The 16,528-nt window shown below is 43.8% G+C and overlaps 1 protein-coding gene across 1 annotated transcript in view; it reads left to right on the forward strand.

Moving 5' to 3' along the window:
* The first annotated feature begins 611 nt into the window (after window positions 1–611).
* The window catches only part of LOC116313042 (cytohesin-3), a 44,284-nt gene continuing 28,367 nt past the window's right edge, over window positions 612–16,528 (forward strand). The window contains exon 1 of the mRNA XM_031730608.2: window positions 612–1,052. Within this exon, the coding sequence (XP_031586468.1) occupies window positions 1,034–1,052 (19 nt within the window). The 5' untranslated portion in view covers window positions 612–1,033. The remainder of the gene's footprint in view (window positions 1,053–16,528) is intronic.

Raw genomic sequence — 16,528 nt, forward strand, 5'->3', positions numbered from 1 at the left:
GTGTCTAAACAGCCTAAGAGGTTTCAGGCAGTATTGGAAAATAAAGGTGGTCATACCAAACATGAACTTCCAAGCTCATTAGAACTGTACAAACTGTTTGTCTGCTTTTCTGTGTTTGCCTAGTATACTGTATTTCCATGTATGCTTACATACATGCTACACCTATTTCCCATTTTCCTAGCTCTGTGCAGAATAATATTTACTACAACCCCGGGTTAAAAAAAATCGATAATATTAATCGTGGAATAAAAGTAACTTAAAACTGTAGTACCAGTAAATTTCCAGCAATAATTTTATGCCTAAAATGAAAACAACAAAAAAGCACCACAAATTCCCATTTTTTCCAGATGTATTTCCCGAATATTTTCCGCATAACTTAATTAAAAAAATTAAGTATCAGTATATTTGGTAACCGGTGCTCTCTGTAGTCACGTGAGTGCTGCTCGGCGACGAATGCTGACTCGCAGCACCAGCTGTGCAGCGGAGCCGGGATGCGATTAACACCTTGGATCTTTCCGTCTGCGCAATTATACGACAACTACTTCCGGTTATAGTTCCAAAAATAAAACTCACTCCTTGATCAACCCCGTGCCTCACCTGTGCTCGAGCATGATTCGTTTATTTTGAAGTCAAAATAACAGTACTTCCGGTGCTTGCATTCACGAGCCGACTAACTTGACCCAGCCGTGTGAAAGGCTCTCCTGATACTACTGGAGTGAAGGCGTATTTGGAGGGATAGCGATAACACGCTCGGCCGGCGGTGTGGGCTAAAAGACGAGCAGCTGCCGCCGCCGCTGCATCACGGACACACCGCTCAGTGACCGGCGGACTGACGGAGGCCCGGGGGGATTCGGAGAGGCGTGAATGGCAACAACATCTCCTAAAAGAAAACCCTGCCCGTGAGACAACCTGTGTGCCAAATGCGTCCTAGAAAATAGGACGCGCTTTTGCCGTAAATTAGACGTGGGCTCGCACGGCGGAAGTTTCTGTGATCGATTTTTTGGGGGGAGAGCTTGGTTTATTGGCTGCAGTCATGGACGAGGACAACCAAGGTATGATTCATTCAGTCGTTTCATTCCCGTGATTTGTTGCCATTTCCCTAATCAGAAGGCATGCGCCTCTGCCTCCTCAGTTTGATGATGATAATAACAACAATAATAACAATACCAATGCTATAATAGTAATACATTTGGACATCTAGGACTCTAAACGGAGTTGGTTTGACACCAAAGACATGCCACAAACAGTATTTTGTCACACTAACAAGAAGTTGGCTTCTAAATGTGCAGAAAGCCCCTCACTAATGTTGCTGCTTTCAAGAGCAGTTTAATGTCTACGCCGAGGAGGGTGATGATCGACACTCAAACAGATTATAGGGCTCGAAGCGTGGATGAGAGTCAGCGCATCAGTGTCGGTATGTGTTTTTCCTGTGCCTTTGTCAGCTGTGGGCTGTTGCTACTGTGGCCCAACAGGTCCTGTCATGGTCAGCCATGCATGGCCACGAGACACCCATTCCTTTATTGACTCACGAGAACGGCTGAGCTTTTGTTGCAAGAATGTGTTGGCACGGATGCATCTCTCCAACAGGAGCATGCTCATCGTTCAGCACACGGGCGGGTTTAGAAACTTTTGAATGGCAGGGCAGACTTTGGCAGGGTTATTTGGGAGTTGGCACAGGGAGTTTAGTAGAAACGCGTTTACAGTATTGCAAGCTCTGCTCGTTCTTACTTTATTACTGTGCAATGAAACTGTGTAAATAAATACTTGCAAGGTAACTCTAAGTAGCCTGGAGCCATTAACAGAGTCATGTAAAGGCTCCTCCACCCCTCCTGCATATAAGATACACTTAAAGCCACACAATGCAGCTACACACTGTAGTTTCTATCCTTCTGGTTGTTTAATTTAGGGTTCTTGTAACCTGGGGTTAATCCATGATACCTGTCACCGGCTGACTCAGGCAGAGCAGGCCAATCAGATTCCAGAGGGACCACCCCCTGTTAATCATACACTGCACAAAATCACACTTTAAATTGGCCAAGACCCCTCCAGGTTAAAATGCTCACTCCTGTTGTTTCAGGTTTATAAGTGTGTGGTATTCAGTCCCACTGGCTCACCGCTTACGGAACTGCAGGATGTGACTAATTGCTTGCGTACGGCATGCACGCACGCATGCATGCATGGCACCTGGGTATAAAGCAGCCATTGTGCTGGGTTCAGGCAGCCGGGCCTCCAGCGTTGGGAGACGTCAGCATAGCCACACAGACAGACATATGGTGCTGTGACACCAAACAGAGGTAGCTGTCAGCAGCCTCACAAATTTAATGTCTCCTTTTCCCCTTATGGCACTTTTTGCTGTGAAGATAGATAGATGGATAGGTGGATGGACACAGGGAGTAAAAACATCCACAGTTTGCTGCTTATTGTCTGAACAAATGAGTGCCTACACAACTGTACACACAGGCCCAATGCAAGGTGACAGACTAAAGTAGAGAATGAACAGCAGCAAGTTAGTCAACGAGGTCCACTGTGCGACTGTCGCTCCTCACAAAGTGACACACACACACAGACTTTGCCAGGCCACAAGTTAAGCAGGAGGGAAGACTGGAAAGTGGCGAGTGTAATGAGCGAGAAATGCGCGAGGAGGGAAAGCACGTGTGACCACAAAGAGAGCGAGAAGCAGCCGTAGTAGCGGTGATGGTGAGATGTCTGAAAGGGAATGAGAGAGCAAGCCAGGAGCTGTGTGTGTGTGTTTGTGTGTGAGAAAGAGCGTGTGGATGGGCTGGATGAAGTGCCAGGACAAACTTGGAGAGTGGCCAGAGAAGCGTGGAGCGTCGCCAATGAAAGACGACGAGGGAGAGTGGCGGCGGACTGGATATTCTTTCTGAATCAATTCTCCAGTGTGTCAGTGGAGTTTCTCTCAGCAGAAAGTTCTTCTTTTCTGTCATTATTAACTCACTTAACAGCAGGTGGTCTCAGCCTCTCTGTGATTATCTATTAAACCAGGTCGCCCTCTTGATGGGGCCTCACTTTTCATTTCTTTTTCCATCTTTTCTTCCCCTTATGTTGACATATTCTCTTTGCTTTGCTAAAACCTTCTTTGCACATGCTTTTAGCCATGCTTGGCTAAAATGTCAATTTTGCATCCTTTCCAGACATTTTTCTTACTTTTTTTGGGAGTCTGTGCACCATGATAAGGTTCTGAGTTTTTGTTTTGAGTGAAATGTTCAGCTATTTAATGCACTGTGGTGAGATTGTGTGCACTTCTTTATTTTTTTACTTTTTATTTTTAATATTGGAGAATGTGGAGATTCGTCTTTGCCCGCTTGGCCATGCTGTAAAAGGCTTAGCGAGAACGGGTGTATCGTAATCCAGCTGACACACATGACATTCAGCAGTACAATGCCTACTGCCGCAGTACTCCCCTCAATGGACAATGGGCCAACAAGAGGGCCACAAAGCTCTGCTACAGTGAAGCCAGCCTGACCGCATTGACACACTGTAGCTCGCTGTCAGACATTCCCATTTTGCAAGACCGATTTTGTCAGGCTGTCAAATGTACACCTGCATCATCTCTGCTTCCCCTGCTTTCGCTCTGCAGGTTTTTGTTAGTCGATGAGCCGTTTTACCGCGCTTTCGATCAAGTGATGCCCATGTGGTAAGAATCAGAGCATTAGAGATAGACTTTGGCTTTGCAGCGTACCTCATGATTTTGGCTGCAGATCCTCTCTATTTACACACTGTGAAACCAGCCATTTAAACTTGGCAAGGGAGTGCGTGAGTGTGTGTTGCAGCGTGTGGTCTGTGGGGTTGCGGCACGCTGGCGCTCAACTGAGGCAACAACAGGCGCACACAGCGAGGTGGGTTTTAAGATCGTAGAGCCATTCATCTGGCTGCTGCAGGACGGCGCCCGCAGCTTCCTGCTGTGTTCAGGATTTGCGATTTGGATCGTGGGAGTAGTTTTGCAGCTGCTGTCTTCTTCCCCGCAGCCCACACACTGAGAAGTGGCCTTCAAAAAAACACAGGAGCAAATTACGGCTTAATTGTGCCCACCTGTTATTAAGCTAAATCTTCCCTGTTTGTATTTTAACCCTTTGGAAAGGGCTCGCCTGGTTCACCTGTGTGATAGGTGACTATAGAGAAATGGCTCTGGGGAAATTGATAGGTCATGGCTTTTGATGTCAAGTCTGAGGAGGCTCCGGCAGGCAGGCAGTTAGCGTTTGTACGCTGCCTGTGTGACAGTGGAGAACCTGAGGGCCCTGCAGGATGTCAGGGAGCAGCAGTGGGGTGTGAAGGAGAGGCCTGGAGCTCTGCAATGTTTGATGGAGTTCTGAAGAAGACACGTGGGGCGATTGCAGATTGGGTTTTTAGTCCGTTTTCCTCCGCGTACCATCAGCTGCGGCTCATTTAAAATATTCTTAATTTAAAACCCAAAGGTGCAAAGCTACATTTGTACTTGGGTTGAGTCCAGCAGCTGATTGAAGAAAAAGCGATAATCGGTTCATTCTTATTACTATAAATTTAACACATACTACGAATCGGCCGTTTACAATTTCTTAAGTGTAAAGACTTTATGCCTTTTTTTCACGTTTTTATCTTTGTGCTACACAAAGAAAGCAGATAGAGTGTAGTATTGATGAGTTCTGTCACCAGTAAGGATTTTCAGATACACCACCTCGGGCTGGCTCTGTGGAGTTGACACCGTTGAGCTCTCACCAGGCCCCTCGTTTGTCATGTGCTTTATGACTCAGTCACACTAGAGTAAAAATAGTCTGACAACCTCATTCCAACTAGAAGAAATAGGTGGTTGCTTGGTGATTGTATTATTAAAAAGTTGCTGTTGTTGCCCAGAGGCTGAATATGCAACACCTTTAACCTGTGGGTCACCACTTTTGATCACAAGATTATTGCACAGGTCACCTGATGGGAGGCAACCAATCTCCAGACTGGTTGCAATCACTCTCAGACAGATTGGCAATGGTTTGCAAGTAGCTGCTCTCTAACCTATAAAAGCAGACAGATTGCCAATACATTCCAATTCATCTGAGTCAGTCTGTGACGTGCCTGTTTACAATAGACTTGACTCAGCTCAGTGGTTGTATTCTGGTTATGTTCCTATATATAAGCAAGTTTGCCCAACATCTATATCATTTTGCAGCAACTTTGTCACTATTTGAACACTAGGTGAATCCAAAATTGAATTTAAAATCCTTCTCCTGACATACAATGTCTTGAATAATTAGGCCCCATCTTATCTTAAAGACCTCGTAGTACTATATCCCCCCAATAAAGCACTTCACTCTCAGACTGCAATTTCTGTGTGTATGTAGATGGCGACAGATTTGGGACTTGCGCCAATTTTTCACAGTTAATCGCTGTATTATCACAAACCGTTTACATGTAATTATCAGCTTGAACTCATTCAGTCACACACTGATAGCAGAGTGACTTTTTTTATTGCTGTTTAGATGCACCAAATCACTTTGAGGACATTAACTGACTAAGAGTAGTTGCAGACCTGCTTCCCCATCTTTGAAGCAACCATTTCAAAGGCAATAAGATTGATGTTCACGGCACAATCGCAGTAATTTCGGTCGTGCCATGATCTCTAACCACTGTTTTCCCATGATGCACTCAGTATTTCTGTTTCTTCTTCACTCATCTTTTTCACTCACTATGTGTTTATACATCACTCTGTATTTAGTCATTAGTTTTTATGGCTCTCTTCTGCTGAAGGTTCCTTCCTGTTAAAAGGGAGTTTCTTCTTCCCACTTTCACCAAGTGCTTGCTCAAAGAGGTCACCTGACCCCTGTGGGGTTTTCTCTGTATTATTGTAGTGTCTTGAGTTGACCATCATTGTGATTTGATGCTAAATAAATAAAACTGAATTGAGCTGAATTGAATTTTCCCTGGTGTGGCCGATTGAACTATTATTTTAGCCTGAACTTTTCTAGCTCTTATCCAACACAGTACATAAAAACGCAAATGTTCCATGCAGTCAGATCAGACCCTAGCCCAGGGGTGGGCGATCTCAGTCCATGAGGGCCGGTGTCCCTGCAGGTTTTAGATCTCACCTTGGGTCAACACACCTGAATCACATGATTAGTTCGTTACCAGGCCTCTGGAGAACTTCAGGACATGTTGAGGAGCTAATTTAGCCATTTAAATCAGCTGTGTTGGTTCGAGGACACATCTACAACCTGCAGGGACACCGGCCCTCGTGGACTGAGATTGCCCACCCCTGCCCTAGCCAGTCTTTATTATTACAAACTGGTATTCCAATATATTCACTGCTAGAGAGTGGCTGTCTTGTATGTTGCCTTCTGCACGCTCAATTCAGGTAGCTCCTTCTCCTAAACCACACAGAGCTTTTTCTAGTTGTGGGAAATATGCCTGCTTTGTGCTTCATGCGAAAAAGGACAACTTTGGTAAATATCCTGACCTGATTCCCCCTGAAATTGCCTGAAGTGGATGTGCAATAGCCTGATTCAATGTGGTGGATTTCTTTTTTCCTCCCTTAAATGGAGCAAGCTCGCTCTTGTATATATTACGATTCAATTGGCCGTCTGTCACAAAACCAGTGATGCTTTTAAAAAGTTGGTCTTTCGGAGTGAATAAAGCTGTATTGTCAGGCGGTGAAGGCTAAACTAAAAACTGCCACAGCTAACCTCCAAGATGCTTAAAAATAAGACAAATGAGACTCAATCTCAATCTTCTTATCTAACTCTTGGCAGTTGTGTCTATATCCCAGCTACTTCTTTATGTTTGATGTTCTCATGAATTTCTGAAGGGATGAAAGCGCAGTGGGATGTGTACTTTTGTTTTTTTTTTTTTGTTTCCTCTTTGTTTTGGTATCATAAGCTCACATTTTCTGATATTGTTTCAGCTTTTCTGCTCAGTCTCTTAGACTGTTTTGCTCCCACCAGTGTGACTCACCTCTGTTAAGGATTGTGTTTCTTCCTTTGTTGTGGCTGCCGAGTGCTCTCATTGCTGTCAAACACTGGCGGCCATGCACAAGCAGTCACACTTGCATTGGCTCAGTAATTTCCTTGAGAAATCAGTGGGGAGACGGACTTCTGGGTTCTACACTACGCTGGCCATTACTGTATAGACTGAGGTGTGTATGTTTCATCTTTGAGAGGATGGTGAACACAGAGGACTCTTGTCGACTTTGGCCTTCCAGAATATCAGATAGCACTTTATGTTTAACCTTGGCGTCCCCTCAGTGGTTTAAGTTGGACTTGGTACGCTTTAAGAAAGACTGACACATATGGAAATTGACTTTTTGGATTTAGTCTGCTCCAGTGCCTCAGCGAACGTAACAATAAGCGCTAAGTTTCAAGTGAACTCGAGTCATTTGCGTAAATCCTCTTGGACCTCCGCTCTGCCTTTAAAAACAGGTTTGAGGTTCTTTTATAAGAGGCCATGACGCTGATGGCAAGACTTAATTTTTGTCAGGAGGAGTGGAGGAAAGTATAGCAAAGGGCTTTTTAAAGGAGTATCCAGTTTCCCCTTCATCACCCATGCAGTAGCGTGCAATAAAGCCCTATCGCTAAGCCTAGGCACAGATTGGAATCTGTCTTTGTAGCATTAAGGGGCTTGTAGTGTGCCCCCCCCCCCAAAAAAAAAACCTCTTTGGAAAGACAAATCACAGCATGCATGCTAGGGGTCCCAGGACTCGGAAGTCATGTGCTAAAGTGAGTTTTAGCTAAAGGATGTCCTGCTCTACTTGGGCCTTTTGGGAGTCTGGGTTCATGGCTCATTGGTGGTGGTGGCGGGGGGGTGTTCAGGTCTGTAGGAAAGGGAAGAGAAAGCTGACCAAAGTGGACAGGAAAAGGGAGGTTTGGAACAATTATGTAAGCACAGAAAGATTGTTTGACCTGCTGAAGATGCAGGAAAAAGGTGTATCCCCCCGTGACTGCAATTTTTCACAGTCTGCAAACACATCGCACTGTACTTTACTCTTCAGTTACAATGTGCAACTATGATTTGTCAGGCAGACATACTAATTTTGTTTTATTAAAACAGATGCTGCACATTTCTTGGTGAAGGCTTTAACCTGATTACCATCCCCCAACGCTCCCTCTGTCTTTGCACTTAACGACTCTGTTTTACTTCCCTGAACTCGCAAGATGACTAAAGTCCTCTCTGTCCCTTTGTTCCACTGATTCTTACTTTTCTATCCATGTTTTGAAGCATCAGCCAGCACTGTATTCTTCATTCTTTTGTACATATATATTTCTACAAGCAACAAAAGCATCAAAATATAACAAAATATTGATTATAAAACAAATGTTAAAATGCAGTCCTTTTTTCCTCATTTTCATGCATACACCCTGTAACATATAAGACTGTAGTACTTGTTTGACATCTTGGTTCATTTTAAGCTTCAGGCTTCAGTCACACTGGATTGGAGACCACTCAGTGACCCCCTGGAAACCCAGCCAGTAGAAAAATCCATTGAGTTGTGACTCAGAGCCAGGTCACTTTCTAAACAATATTAGAACTTGTGAGCTGGACTTTGGCCTTGGGGGAAGTGCTCCTTTATGCTGACAGCAGCCAACATTTATATCGAACTGAAGTCTCGGCTTGGTTTGAAGTAGAAAATGCTATAATGTGATATCATAATACAGTTGGACATGTTACGGAGAGGCTTTAGTTTTGTCAGAATTCAAAGGATACAGTCATTTCTCTTGTCCTAATGCTTCTTCCCAGCATAGCTGCTGAACAGACAAAGGAAAACTATGAAAGTCCAGAACACCTTTCTTTTTAGCTCTGTTGTCCACTCTTGCACACTCCGTGTGTGCGCGTGTGTGTCTGTATGCACGTGTCTGTGTGAGTGTGGAACATCTGGCTAGCCCCCAGCCTCTTACAGACCTCTTGTCTTCCCCTAAGGGTTTGTGGCACTGCCAGCCCAGCTTTTAGGAAGGGATTTGCAACAGTCAGTGCCTTTACTCACGAGGTCAACGTGTCAGTAAACTGCTACAGCGAACCCCCGGTCTTTGCTTTTTTTTTTCTTTTTTTTGCAAAATGTGCATGTTTCCACCTCCTACCCCCACTGCCTTTTTTGCTGTAAGATGCTGCTGCATCATGCAAAATTCATTCTTCTTTCATCGTGAGAGAAAACGAGCTGTGACTGCGCCGCTGGTGCCGTGGAGGAGGCTGAGGTTGTTGCAGTCATGTAGTCTTGGCTCTCACGTCCCCCATCATCAGCTCTGTGCAATTCAGACTAGCAGCAGTGCTCCGTTTGGCTCAGAGAGAGGCTAGAAAAAGTGCAGCAGGATGACTGTGTGACACACGGACTCTTGAGCAACCTGTCAGTGTGTGTATTGGTGTGTGCATGATGGTGTATTTGTACAGGGAGTCGGTTTGTATATGTTTAGGCGAGGGAGATGGAGACATGCAGCTGTGGCACAGTTTCAAAGAGAGTCTGATAGGGAAGCTGATGCTGCAGTCAGATACTCAAACTAGGTTAGTGGTGCAAGGCTCAGCCCAGCTGTGTATACCTCATATTTCTATAGAAACGTGTTTAAATGACTGAATGTATGCATCTGTGTAGACATTCTCACACAGAGGGTTAGTGAGTACTGTAAGTCCTCTCCACGCTTAGACAAATGGAGATCAATCAGGCAGCGATAACATGACATTTAGTGGATTATAGGTCATGGGTTCGAGTCACTTGCTGCCACTTTCCTACTTGAGTGCTGGAAAACTCACGAATGCACATATCTATATAAACAGGATTCAAGAAAGATGGCAACCCTGAATGGAAAAAGTGGTATTTTCCTCTAAGTCTGTCATGTGAATTGTAGTGTGATGTGTCACCAGGATTTTCTGCACTTCTTGTCACAGTTTAAGGTTCTTTTCCTTTGCCCTGACCCTTGAATTGTTAAATTGTTTTCCAAGACAGGATGTCTTTTGTTGCTGTAGTGAGGACTGTGAGTCGCCCTGACAGAGCAGGTCAGGCTGACAGGCTGCAGAATAGTCCGCAAGTGCACTGATAAGCAGGAGCATCTATGTGGACAATAGTAGCTCGACTTGTGGCCGCACTTAAAGACACATTCACACGACCCCTACGGATAAAAACTCACGCTTCCTGTTCTTGTCCACAATCTTGCATCCACAGCATGTAACTCGTGGCACATTAATGGCACAGCAACCACTGGTAATGATTGGGCACGCTTGATCAACCAGCATACTCACTACTAAAATCCACACACACCGGTAGAGAGTGGCCCTCAGGGTTATCTCAGGGGTTGAGTAATTTACAGTCACTCTCAGGCACAGGTTCATTCACTCTACTTGTTGGCCTTTGCCACATTGAATATCTGTCATCATCAAAGGGAAACATTGTGCTTTTTCTTAGTTTCTGTCAGTGCATGTAGAGGTAATCCCTGTGAGACAGAAGCTGAGGTTCAGACTGCTTTAAATGCTCCATTTCAGGCGGTTTATTTATTTTAGGATCTGTATTATGTCAAAAAGAGCAGAAGCTCTTTCACTACAGGCACATGGCTCTCACTGAAGGCACAGAAGCTCCACCCACCTGGTGTTCAAATACTTTATTTGTTTAGGGCAGCCAATTAAAAGAAAGTCAGCTCAAAGTGAGAGGTGCTGATGAACTGAACATGAAATGAATACAAAATAAATAAGGATTGTTTTGAACTTTAAATTGTGCAAAGCCGCTCTAGTAGAGTTCGACGGGGTGTTTTTTTTGTCTTAATTATATAATGCGGCCAGAGGAGCATGATGCAAATGCTCTGTGATTAATTTCCTCATCATAAATGAACTCAGCTGATACACAAACGGAAGCAATAATGAGTAATTATTGTTATTTTCCTCGTGGTAAAATCACCAGCTCTCTGACGCTGACACTCCCAGGAGATGTGTTGCTGTCATAAATGCCTGCAAGCCATCAGGAGGCAATACATGTGTGTAGCTATGTAGTAAAACATGGGACTTTCAGCACTGGTCTGTCTAAAAGGAAGTGGGAAACCAATCTGCTAGCTTTCCGTTAGATTAGAACAGCTGATATTCAAATGTGTCCTGTCTCCCCAGTTGCTATTTTCATATCTCCCAAATCATTGTTTCCTCGTGCACTTTCCGTGTATGACCCTCATTAGCCACATCTTATATGCACAGGACACATACAAGGAAGCATGTGTGGCTAATCTTTCATGCACTTACAAAGAAGTTAAATGCAAAAATCAAGTTCCCCGGGTGCACTTCTATAATGCTGTTTTTTCTGTACATTAGCGCTTAATGTAATGCAATCAATGCATCATCATTTTCCACAGGCAGGCTTGATGAGCTCACAATTGGTCTTGTTAATTTGGGCTCCACATGTTACAGATTAATCGACCCTGACAACCAAAAATTGTGTTTATATACAGCACGCATTTCTAGGCACTTGTCTGGACTCTCATCTATCATGCGCCACCGTTAGAGAGGCATCCGATTGGGCCCAGTTTGCAGCGGGACAAGCGAGGCCAAACATACCAGCCAGAGTCCTAAAGAGGTATCTTCAGCAAAAAGGCAAAGGGAACATCCTGCAACAGATGGTGTGCATCAAACAGAGAACTGATCTCTTCTCACAGTATTACAAGAAGAGACAGTCTACACTGAGACGCTCTAAATCCACATAAAAACTGTGGCGAGCTCTCCAAGATGCTACGCTCAAGCTCATTGCCAAGTGTTATGCTGAGGCACCTCAGTGTGTCTAAACATTATCATTATATGAAGTACTTCTTGGTGTCAAACCTTCCATTTTTACCATTTTGTGCACCTTCTGCACGTCACAAAAACATAACATGCTCTGGAAAATATTATAAAAGCAAACATCATCCAGTTATAACAACAATTATGCTTCCAGCAAAAACACATTACAGCAGTACATAGAAAAGAAACGGGGTTTAATTAATTTTACTGCTAATGCAATGCCGAGGCCACATGAGCCAACACGGTCATCCCGAGTGTTTTAATGCGACTTTCATCTGACTCTGTATGGAAAAACAAGCGTGTGCTACTCTGTGGTAATGATGCAAGAATCAGAAGCGTTTTCTTCTAATCAGCGCTCAGCTAGTGGGATTTAAAATGAGAGGTTAAATAAAGGGCTCTTGTTTGCAGAAGCTCAGATTCTGGAAAAACCCTTTTACCCAGAACCTGGGAAGGAGCGATCGTCTGAACCTGAACCACCCACATATTTTGTGTAATAAAGGAGGAAAAAAGCTCAGGTTTTAACTCTGTTATGAACTTCTTTTTCCCCCTCTCCACCTCCTCACATGCCTCTTGTCCTTCCTGCTCTTTTGCAAGAAGAAAAGTGGAAATAAAGTCCAACTCGTCAGCTGGAGTGTCTCTTTGCTCTACTGACTGCCTCTCCCTCTCTGTATTCCTGTATATCATGTATACTTTTTTCAAGATTTTTAGGCCTGAACCCAATATAAACAGCTTGTACTGCTGCCTCCTCCATTTCTGTCTCTCTGTTGCTGCTCATCTGCTCAAGGCTTGCATATCAGACAGTGTGCCACACTGCAGTCACTTCCTGGGGTGAGGGGACAGAGGTGCAACTAAGAGTGTCTAGAGGACTTGCGTGTCGTGACAACCTCAGAGAAGATGGACCTGCATGGTTTACTGTGTTTCTTCTTCTAATCAGGCCTCTGACTTTAAATGGCTAAAATGGGCTTGCTCAGCCCCGTCTCCTTGGCTAGTTTCATGCCTGTTAAGCTGTCATTATTATTGTAATCTCTTTGATCATTCTTGACATTATGGACCATTGATTTCAGACTGTGGGTAGCAGAAGCAATTAGGATTCTGATTTTTACACCACAGACATTGATTCTGGTGGCTGTCCGTAGCAGATTTGAGTTCCTTTACTGAGGAAGGCCACATGTGGGAGCTTACAAATATCTGACATTAAAGTACAGACAGGAACAGACTAGCAGCGGTGTTGTGACCACAGACCATAGTGGCAGTGGAATTCTGCGCGTTACAGCACTGACAGGTGAAACTAATGCGTTGGACTAATATCAACTTTGTGGTGAGCAATTGAAACGACTATCCATGCAAACAGTACTACTACCCACACGACCTCAGCCTCCATCGTCCACGAGTAATAAACTTTCAGCTTCAAACTGATGGGTGACGAGCAATTTGACTTATATTAGGCAGGAGCTGTAGAGTCAACAGCAACGCATGGCCGAACTGAGGGGTCAAATTCTGATAAACGGATCCTCTTCACGTGGTTGGTGATGCTCAGGGAACATTTATTCACCATTTTGAAAGCGCTGCTTTTCTAGTGATTGTGCATTGGGAAGTTGGAGCTTTGGTTGAGTAGATTGATTAGTTTGCACATGTATAAAAATGCTGTCAACTTCCATTTATTTTTCATTATGCAGTCCTCAGCCACCCCAAGTTTACTCTGTAGTTTGCACAATTCTAATGAGCTTGAAAGTCAGTATCTGGTGTGACCACCTTTATTTTTCAACACAGCCTGAAGACAGCTTTCTTGCGATTTCTTTAAGTAGTCTTCAGGAATAGTTCTTCAGGCTTCTTGAAGGACACTCAAAGCTCTTCTTTGGATGTTTTTGTGCCTTTTGTTCCATTCTCTGTCAAGATGATCCCACACTGCTTCAACAGTGGTAACGTCCGAGCTCTGGGGAGGCCAATCCGTGACTGATATTGTTCAGCAGTCAGGACTACAAATGAATGACAAAGTAGCCAATGTCCAAAGAAAAGCTTTGAAAGAGCTTCACAAAGCTTGAAGAACTATTGCTCAGGACTACTTTTAAAAGGTCTGGCTGCTTAAACGCAAATTCTAAAGAGACTAAATGTATATCTATAGAATAAATATACATTTCGACTTATTTTCTTTGATCCCTCTTCTTACGTTTGAAGGCAATACTGCTTAATACTGAGCACAGAAACTGAAGATCTAGAAATATATGAAAGAAATAAGAAACAATATTGTTTAGAGATGGCAACAGCGTGCTGTATCACACGAGAAGTTGGGTTATAAGTTTTCCCAGTACAGCAGTAGCATTCTGGCTTAAACAAGTTAGGCTGATTAGACAGTTGGTGGTTCAGGGAGGGGTTCTGGGAATACTCTGTCTTGTTAGGAAAGTTTTACATTTTGAGACAATTTGCCATCTCTGCCTTTTAGTTCTGGTTAGCTCTGAGCAGCTTAACCAAACATTTCATAAACAAGGGGTGAAAAAGAAGTATTTTTCTCATAGCAGAAATGTTTTCTGTCTTTTCTTATTTTTGCGAGCATCTTTCAACCCCTAGGGTGATCCACAAGCCCTACTTCGGGATCCATTGTTGTAAACAGCAACTTGAGTTTTTGAGTTTCTCGTGCTCAGGCTATCCTGTAATTAGCTGTGTAGGCTGGCTGGGAAAGGAGATTGCTGATTATTAAACGAGGGAGCCGTCATCTCGACACATTTGACTCAACAGAAAAATTCTTCAGGGCTTATTGTAGCCCCCACGCATGCAGGCTTCTTGACTTGGGAGTTGGCGGTGTTTGTGTAACAGTTGAGTCCTCCGTCAATTAGGAAAGGTCTTGTCTAGACAGGGTGTGAGATTACAAAGAGCGGAAAAGAAAAAAACAAAACTGCAATTGGGTTAATCTCAAACATACCTATGCTATCACTGTCAGCTGGTGATTGGTGAGGCAGCAGGCTGTCAAGATCACTTTCTTTCCTTCAGATTTCTTTACTTTCTGGTAAAAAGGCAAGTAGGATGTAGTCTGTGTGATAAGAAAAGGTCTCCGTCTTTCTGCTGTTGACAGACTTTCCACAGACTGACGGTGCGATCGTTTATCAGTTGCAATACTTGCAAAACTGTGTAAACTGTTTCAGTCAAAACGTATATTCAGCAGCAATAATTCAGCACTTCGTGAAAGAATTCGTTAACAGTCATGATGAAAGGCCATCTATGCGCTCAGTGACTCGAAATTTACAGAAGGTGAAAACAATACCAGCGTCTGTGACGTGGCAGGCAACCAGGGATCGTATCACAGCAGCCGCTCGAGCAATTTGTCTGAGAATAATTGCATATGATGACCCAAAAATAAACCAATGAGAGAATGCCTTTCGAATCCAAAGGGAAAAGGAAGCTTTAGAGTGAAATTTGGCAAATGCACTTCATGAATACTTGACTGTGACTAGTGGGTTGTGTGAAGAGACTGTCTTGCTTCAAGGGATTGTGTTATATGGTCTTTGAGGCTTTGAAGAATCAAACGGCCATGTTGTGTTTGATGTAACCTTTGATTTTCCTTTGTAATCTAATTTTCATAAAGGGGAATGCTTTGGTTGTCTCTGAGATGAGCGCCAACAACAAGTGACTGCTGTAGATTTGGAAGTCAGTCATATCTTTGAGGCGAATGAACACTGCAAAGAGAGATTTTTCTTTTTCTTGATATTGATGGAGCTTCGTGGTGGTTGCATGTATTAAATAAATACAAAATTAAAACATGAGACAGGTTTCCATACTCAAAGAGAATAAAGTATTGTGTCTAAATGTGTCAGGTCCAAGAACCAAATGCAGTTTCCCACATCAGATGTGTTTTTCAGTGCTCAAACTGGGCAGTTTGAGTGTTTTTAACAGGCAGAAGTTCTTTTTATCATTCACACAAATATAAAATTTCACTGCATCTTTTATTTTAGCCAGGTTCATATGTTGATCTGGCGGTTCACATTCCTTGTAGGATGAAGTGTGATCACTTTAGTGACCTCTGAACTTTTGAATCTTGTGGATTCATCGGGTCAGTTTTTTAATTTCTTGTAGGTGCAGGCATATGAAAAACCTTTAGCAGCAGTGTGGAAAGTGAAAGCATTGGTGATGGCGTGACAAGCCGCTCTATCATGCTTGTCTTGCACCTTTTCTTGCAGTTAGTGGAGAGGGGGCGGCTGGTAAGACTTGGCTTGGTGTGAGAGTGCTTTTTAAAAACACTCCCTTAGAGCTCAGTTGCTGGTGCGCTCTCATGTCCGAGACATCCATTCGTTTTGCTGCATGCCTTTTGGTATGTCTTCTGGACCGTTCAATATTGCATTCACTCCACTTATCCTGCACTACTGACCTTGATAAGTACACGTATTGTGGTTTGTTTAGGTTCTTCTTATATTTCTCTTGATTATGGTGTGTTCACCTCCCTTGTTTGCCATAGACATGCATTTTTATTTTGATAGGCAGAAAACTTCCATCCATCCATCCATCCACCCTCCCTCCCTCCCTCCCTCTACCATTTACCCAGGTTTGAGTTGCAGGGGCAGTCAAAGCCGACATGCGCAGACCTCTGTCTCTCTAACAATTCTTCCAGCTCTTACAAGGCAAAACTAAACCAGGGTCTCCTCCCAGCAGGACATGCCCGAAACACCTTGCCTAGAAGGTGCTGGTCAGATGGCCGAATCACCTCAACTGGCTACTTTTGATCTGAGCTCCTCATCCTATATCTAATGGAGTGCCCAGAGATTCTTCAGAGTAAGCTAACTTAAACTCCTCCACTTGGGCAACAACTCATCCCTAACCCCGAGTGGGC

Source organism: Oreochromis aureus, linkage group 4 (genome assembly GCF_013358895.1).
Source record: "Oreochromis aureus strain Israel breed Guangdong linkage group 4, ZZ_aureus, whole genome shotgun sequence".
Taxonomy (NCBI): domain Eukaryota; kingdom Metazoa; phylum Chordata; class Actinopteri; order Cichliformes; family Cichlidae; genus Oreochromis; species Oreochromis aureus.